Source organism: Leuciscus leuciscus, assembly GCF_965113295.1.
Source record: "Leuciscus leuciscus genome assembly, chromosome: 1".
Lineage (NCBI taxonomy): Eukaryota > Metazoa > Chordata > Actinopteri > Cypriniformes > Leuciscidae > Leuciscus > Leuciscus leuciscus.
Window position 1 is genome coordinate 4,356,777 of NC_138725.1, and position 7,763 is coordinate 4,364,539.

Below are 7,763 nucleotides of genomic sequence, written 5' to 3' on the forward strand. Positions count from 1 at the left end.
AATCCTCGCGCAAATTCACCCGAGGGACTGGTTTAGATTCAGATTATACTCCGTCACAGGCCATTCTCGAGATTCGCCTTCGACGGTCAGGTATTTCAATACACCGTCCTGCCATTCGGCCTGTCTTTAGCACCCCGTACATTCACAAAGTGCATGGACGCGGCCCTCCCTCCCCTGAGAAGTCAGGGTACCAAATCTTGGACTATTTGGACGATTGGCTGATTTTGGCACAGTCAGAGAGAGAACTCAAATCTTACAGAACAGTGCTTCTCAGCCATCTGGAAAGCCTGGGTCTCACGGTCAACTGGACCAAGAGCTCACTGGAGCTCCAAGAGCTCACAAAAGAGTCAACCTCTTTTCTGGGAATAGAGCTGGACTCTGTGGTTATGACGGCCCGCTTGTCGACACAGCGCACGCGTTGTGTTCGGCACCTGGCGGCGTCTTTCCAGCGTTGTTCCTCTGAAAAGATTTCAGAGAATGCTGGGCTATATGGCGACAGCTGCAGCAGTGCTCGGGCTGGGTCTACTGCGTACTGTCTATGAACGAGTGCCTCACCGAGCCTGGGCTGCCGGCGGCTCGCGAATCAGAGTGACTCAGAACTGCATTTCAGCTCTGCAGCCCTGGATAGCAGCTGAATGGTACCAGTTGGGAGTGACAATGGGAGTTGTCTCGTACCAAAAGCTGATCTCGACGGACGCCTCTAACCTCGGTTGGGGCGCTCTTTTCGAGGGCAGACCGGCTTATGGCCTCTGGTCAGACCGGGAGAAAAGCCTTCACATAAACTGTCTAGAGATGATAGCGGTCGAGAATGCCCTGAAGCACTTCCTCCCACACCTGCGGGGCCACCACGTACTGGTTCGCACGGACAACATGTCCGTGGTGTCCTACGTTAATCACCAGGGTGGTGTCAGATCCAGGAACCTCTGCAAACTGACAGAACGCCTTCTCGTGTGGGCCCATCACTCGTTGCGCTCGCTGAGAGCCTCGCATATACCGGGCCACAGGAAAGTCGGCCCAGACAGACTGTCCAGGGACAACATTCCCCCGGGAAAATGGTCCACAAGAGGATCAGGGAAACGCGCCACTCAGTGCTCCTCATAGCCCCGTGATGGGAGAACCAAACCTGGTTCCCAGAGCTGGTGAGGCTGTTGCACGTAGCCCCATGGCCGATCCCGGTGAGGAGAGATCTTCTCTCTCAAGCCGGTGGATCAATTTGGCATCACCATCCAGAGCGCTGGTCTCTGCATGCGTGGATAATCAACGGATACCCGTTGCTTTGCCAAAAGGGGTCGTGAACACGATCACACAGTCTAGAGCTCCTTCTACAAGAAGACTCTACGCGTCTAAATGGTCAGTGTTCTCCAAATGGTGCGCTACAAAGAGCCTGGATCCACGCACGTGTGGGGTTTCGTGGGTGCTTTCCTTTCTTCAAGAGCTGTTGGACAAGGGCAGGTCCCCTTCCACGCTCAAAGTTTATTTTGCGGCTATTACAGCGTTCGCTGAGCCGACGCACAGCCGTGCGATAGGAAGGAACGAGCTCATCATCCGCTTCCTTAGAGGAGCCAGGAGGATGAATACCCCGCGGCCCCCTTTTTGGGATCTTATTTGGTTTCTATTTCGGATCTTTCTTTGGTCCTGGAGGCCCTAACAATCAAACAGCCATTCTTTTTTAAATCTCCTCATTCTTGTGCAAGGTTGCTCAGAATGATGGGCCCTGATAAGCTCCTAATAGGGCCATTAGGGAGGGTCTTTGTCTTTCTAAGGTGCGAAAACATACATAGTAATGAGGTGATCACTCCTCTCCGCATAAAGCTTTTTGACACAATACACGTCGTAAAATTTTTAAATCAATATATTGTCTTATCTGAATGAGCAGTCAGAATGATTTTCACATAGTTTTAGAGCAAACATTCTAGGCTACGTGATACAATTTTCAAAAGTCTTGTGAAGAAATAATCAGTATGGGTTTCATGACCTTATTTCAGTGACAATTTTTTTTTGTATTTTCACAAACCACGCATAAACGTCATTATCTCAAAACTACAAACTTTTACACACATGCTGCTGATATATTATTGTAGCAGTTTGTGCTGAATACAGTGTAATCAGACTTAAGCCATGAAAATGTCACAAGTAACAGAAATAAGCACAAATGTCAGAGCATGTCAGAACACCTCCAGGGCCCAGAAAACACCTCAGACCCCAGAGGGTTAAATACGATCTGGAGTTCGAGCCTTCTGACACCCCAAAGCGAAACGCGGACGTGACTGGAGAGACAGTGAGGCTTTGTTTGTCATCGATCACGTGACTCTAGTAAACCAATACACACCCCGATACGGGGCTTCACTAGAAATTGTTTCGCTTGTGTGATACGCGCATCGAAGCTTCAGTGTCATATGTAACATCACTACTGTCACTCTGTTAACTGATTTCTTTGTTTGCCAGACATGTGCCATGAGCCATGTGGGAAGATTGTTTGTCTGAACTGTTTTAAAGCCTGTTCAGTTTAAGTGATTATAAGTGTATTATTAGTATAAGTGATTAGTAAATTTATATTTCCTTTGTTGATTTGTAGAATTGTTCAACTTGTGTTAGTTGACCATTGTCATTATTTTTTTGTTATTCCTTTCTATAGCACACAGACAATGCATTGAACCAAGGTCAACCTTCATGATAAAATAAAATAAAACCATTGTTGTTGCAACAAACCTTGCCTTCTCCTTTCGTCATTCATCACTCCATATCATCTGACGTCTTCTGACCGAGACTCTGTTTGCTCACCAAACCCTCACTCCACCTGAACCATTCCCATTACCCTACAGTTTCTTCAGTCTGTATGGAGGAGTGGGCCAAAATCCCTTCTGCAGTGTGTGCAAATCTGGTCAAGAACTACAGGAAACGTATGATCTCTATAATTGCAAACAAAGGTTTCTGTCCCAAATATTAAGTTCTGCTTTTCTGATGTATCAAATACTTATGTCATGCAATAAAATGCAAATTAATTACTTAAAAATCATACAATGTGTTTTTCTGGATTTTTGTTTTAGATTCCGTCACTCACAATTGAAGAGTATACCTATGATAAAAATTACAGACTTCTACATGCTTTGTAACCTGCAAAATTGGCAGTGTATCAAATACTTGTTCTCCCCACTGTATATAGAAAATAAATATTTGTGTGTGCTGTAAAGTGGCTAAAAAGATGAAATCTGTATCGGCAGGTCAAACTCAATGAAAACTTGGAATCGGCCTAGAAAATTGTAATCAGTGCATCTCTATAATCTTTCTGATTGGCTGGTATCAAACATTATTACATAATCTGGGGCCTGTTTCAGAAAGGAGGTTCAACCAACTCTGAGTTAAAACCTGAACTCTGAGTTGACTTACCCTGAGATGGGAAACTCTGAGTTTTCGGTTACAGAACAGCTGAAATGAGTTAAGCGCGTGCACCACAACTATAAAAAGCCATTATCAATGGAGCGCAGATATTATGAGTCACCATGGCAACAGCGCCAGACAAAAAGAGGTCTGCATGTTTCTCACCAGTACGAACATTATTACTGTAATTTTACAGTATTAGAACATTAATACTGTAATTTAATTAAAGGGATTACTCTGAATTCTTCTGAAATTTAAAGTAAAATCTGATGTAATTGCATTAGACTATAGAACAATTCTGTAGCCTATATTTAACATACATTTTTAGAAGGTATATTTTTAATGTAACCTTCTCCCTCTACACACTTCACGTCAATTCAAGAATAATTCATGCAATATTGTTTATTTGAAAGCATTAAAAGTGCAGTTTCTTGTCTCTCCTTGTATTGTTCAAGTGGTCGAGGTTGACATGGGATTTAGTAAATAGTAATAAGTAGACCAATGCTTTCTAAAGATAGCCATTATTACATTAATCTAATTACACTGTTGAAGATGTCATTTGTAGTTAGTAATACAATTAAGTTACCCAACTGTTATAATATCAGAGGTGAAACTGGAAGAACATTGTTATTCAACCTAATTTTAATTTTCATGTAGGGGCAATCCTGCTGGCATTAAAAGAACATGGCAGCAGCTGAAAATTAAATATAAAAACATAATTCAATCAAGTAAGGCTTGAGCATATCATGGGTGTAGGTTACCTGACTTTACATTTGACATAACTAACTAAATAGCATCTAGTGCAGCAGCATTTCCGGCTGAGGGAATTCCTGGAGGGACTTCAGAGCCAGTCACTCCCGAAGATCCAAGGGCCTCATAAAATGTAAGAGGTTTACATAGGTGTTCTTTTTTTATATAGGCTATTTTTGATATTTTAATTTATTTTACTTTGGGTTGGGTTTTTTGTTGGTCCCAACAGATTCTGATGGTAATATCTGTCTTTTGGAGCCTCCTGTCCCAACAGAACCCCAGGCAGTTGTAAGTCGCCTACTCAATACACCATTATGACAAATAGTGTTATAAAGTGCACTCAACCAAATGCTCATCTTCACATGACAATGAGGATAAAGAGTTTCTGCTGCCACAGAGAGGCCTATCTGTAGGCCTCTACAGAAGTAATGTTAATATTATGTGTCTACACATCAAACAATCTACACATTCAGATTTCTTCACATTTTTATGTGGAGTAGCCTATCTAAGTTTAAATCTAAGTATAACCCCCTCCCCCTCCTAATGTTAGAACTACATTATGCAACTCTAATCTACTACTGTATTTTCAGTTGCCAGTTAAGGAGTTATATAGACTTCATCTTATTAAAAAAAATAAATAGAAAAAACAGCAGTAAAAATAGCAATATTTCATTTATTAATAAAAGATTAATTTTATTAATAAAAATGTACTGAAAGAATGAATGAGGTGTTCTAACACCGCTTCCTCTTTAAAAAAGGGGAGGAGACCGAAAGAAACTCTGGGTTTACCGAATAAAACCTGCTCCTGACCAGGTTAGGTTCACAGAGTAAGTTACCATGGTAACTGACTCTGAGTATGTGTTACCTCTCTTTCAGAAACGGGCTCGACTTACTCTGCTTTCTCAGGTTTGACATACCTCCCATTCTGAAACAGAAAACTCAGTTTCCCTCATTTCAGGGTCAACATACTCAGAGTTTTCACTTAACCTCCTTTCTGAAACAGGCCCCAGATGTTCACCTAGATGTTTTAGTTATTTCTACATTTGCCGTATAGTATTGTCGATGGGTTCAATAACACATCCTGCAAAAGGGGGGCCTTGGCCAGAACCTAGTGGTATTTGGGGGGGGCCTTGTCATTTGGAAAGTTTGGGAACCCTTGCTTTAAGATATTTTAACCGCGCTTATTTCCGTCATTGGTATAAGTTGTAGTGGGTGTCATAGACAAGAAATTTACAGTTTTCGACCATCTTGCTGACAACGTTTCTTTAGTCATTCGGCAGTCTTGCGGCTGAACCCCTGCAGAAAATCAACAACTATAAACAACTTCAAAATGGATTTTAATGGTGACTGAATGCGGTTCAAATAAGCTGTTTTCACACAGAGTTGGTAAAGGATGACTTGTAAGGTTTTTCTCCAGTGTGGATCCTCTCATGTCTTTTCAGATGTGCTGACAGACTGAATCTCTTGTCACAGTGTGAACACTTGTAAGGTTTTTCTCCAGTGTGAATTCTCTGGTGCCGTTTTAAACAGTCCGCTGTAGTAAAAGTCTTCTCACACTCAAAGCACATGTACTCTCTCACACCAGTGTGAGTTTTCTCATGTCTATGTAAATTGTGCAGCAGTGAAAAACTCTTTCCACACACAGAACATGAATGTGGCTTCTCCTTCGTATGAACTGCCAGGTGTGACTTCAGATTTGATGCACAAAGAAATGTTTTGCCACATTGATTACATGTGAACGGCTTCTCTCCGGTGTGGATCATCATGTGTTCTTTAAGGTGTGATGATTGACTGAAACTCTTCCCGCACTTATCACATGAGAACGGCTTCTCTCCAGTGTGGATCTTCATGTGAACATCAAGAGAATGTTTGTATGCGAAATTGTTTCCACATTGATGGCATACATGCGGCTTCTCTCCAGTGTGAACTCTCATGTGTAGCTTCAGGTCACTTTTAAAAGCAAAACTCTTTCCACACTGATCACATGTGTGCGGCTTCTCTCCAGTGTGGATCATCTCATGTGTTTTCAGATTTGTTGAGTGACTGAATCTCTTGTCACAGTGTGAACACTTGTAAGGTTTTTCTCCAGTGTGAATTCTCTGGTGCTGTTTTAAATTGTACGCTGTAGTAAAAGTCTTCTCACACTCAAAGCACATGTACTCTCTCACACCAGTGGGAGTTTTCTCATGTCCATGTAAATATTTCAGCAGTGAAAAACTCTTTCCACACACAGAACATGAATGCGGCTTCTCCTTCGTATGAACTGCCAGGTGTGTCTTCAGGGCTGATGCACAGAGAAATGTTTTGCTACATTGATCACATGTGAACGTCTTATCTCCGGTGTGGATTCTCATGTGAACAATAAGGGATGATGATTGACTGAAACTCTTCCCGCACTGATCACATGAGAACGGCTTCTCTCCAGTGTGGATCCTCATGTGTCGATTACGATTTGTTATGTGTGTGAAATGCTTTCCACATTGATCACATGAGAATGGCTTCTCTCCAGTGTGGATCCTCATGTGAATCTCAAGACTTTGTTTGCTTGAGAAACTGTTTCCACACTGAGTGCAGGTGAAAGATTTCTTGGCTCTTCTTTTCTTTAAAAATGTCTTTTTAGTCTTTGAGGGACTTTGAGGTTGGACATGATGTTCCTCCTCCACTTCACTCAGTTCTTCACTCTCCTCCTTCGCTTCACTCAGTTCTTCACTCTCCTCCTTCACTTCACTCAGTTCTTCACTCTCCTCCTTCACTTCTATCAGTTCTTCACTCTCCTCCTTCACTTCCATCAGGTCTGACATGAAAGAAACAAATATTACATTTAATTTTCAGTACATCAAAATAATTCAAAGAGAGAAATATAAAGTGAATGGACATGAAAGTGAGCCCTGATGTAATAGTAGAAAGTAGACAACTGTTATAAATGATTGTGATAATTTGATGCTTTTTTATAAATGTAATTATTATGATAAAATTATCATTAAATTGATTATATGTCCTTGAAACTTTCCATGAATGAGGTCAATTTATCTTCCAATTATAATTTTTAAAACATTATAGGCACGAATCCCATGTTTCTTTAGCAAGAACTATTAAATGTATTTGATCAATGACAATTATCTAACATGATATTAACATTAAAATATACAAAACTGCCATGTTTTGACACCAACTTTGAGATTGATATTTATTTTACTAAAAACCTTTTAATTATTAATGGCCGTTCACACTAGACTTTTCCTTAATAGACTTCCATTCATGCGCATGTGAAAGTGGGACACCAGAAACACAAGCTCAAGTGAATTACCCTGTGAGAAATAACAGAAGCGTTTAGCATTCAAGTGGAGTGGATTGTTTATTGTTTAAATTTTGAATGATTATTATTTGTTATACGTTATATATATATATGTTTGTAAAAAAGCTGCCGCAGAATGTGACGTCATTTCACGGCCGGTGCATCGTCTGTAGAAATATCACATGCTCAAAATGTAGAGTGGCCGCGGCTTTAACTATTTTTAAATTAACATTTTTTTATTATCTTTATCTGTGTCCTACATGTTTCACTCAACCCTGTTACTCCTGACATGATTTTCCTCCTTTTAAAAACAGAGCATTTCTTAAAACTGTGACACCCA

At 41.0% G+C, this 7,763-nt stretch overlaps 1 protein-coding gene across 1 annotated transcript in view; it reads right to left on the minus strand.

Annotated features, from left to right (window-relative positions):
* The window catches only part of LOC309512054 (uncharacterized protein), a gene marked incomplete at its 5' end in the record, with an annotated part of 45,105 nt that extends 38,176 nt beyond the window's left edge, over positions 1-6,929 (minus strand). Inside the window, 2 exons of the mRNA XM_082187460.1 lie at positions 2,710-2,909; positions 5,363-6,929. Coding sequence (XP_082043586.1) covers positions 5,502-6,929 — 1,428 coding nt within the window. The 3' untranslated portion in view covers positions 2,710-2,909; positions 5,363-5,501. The remainder of the gene's footprint in view (positions 1-2,709; positions 2,910-5,362) is intronic.
* Positions 6,930-7,763: the final 834 nt, after the last annotated feature.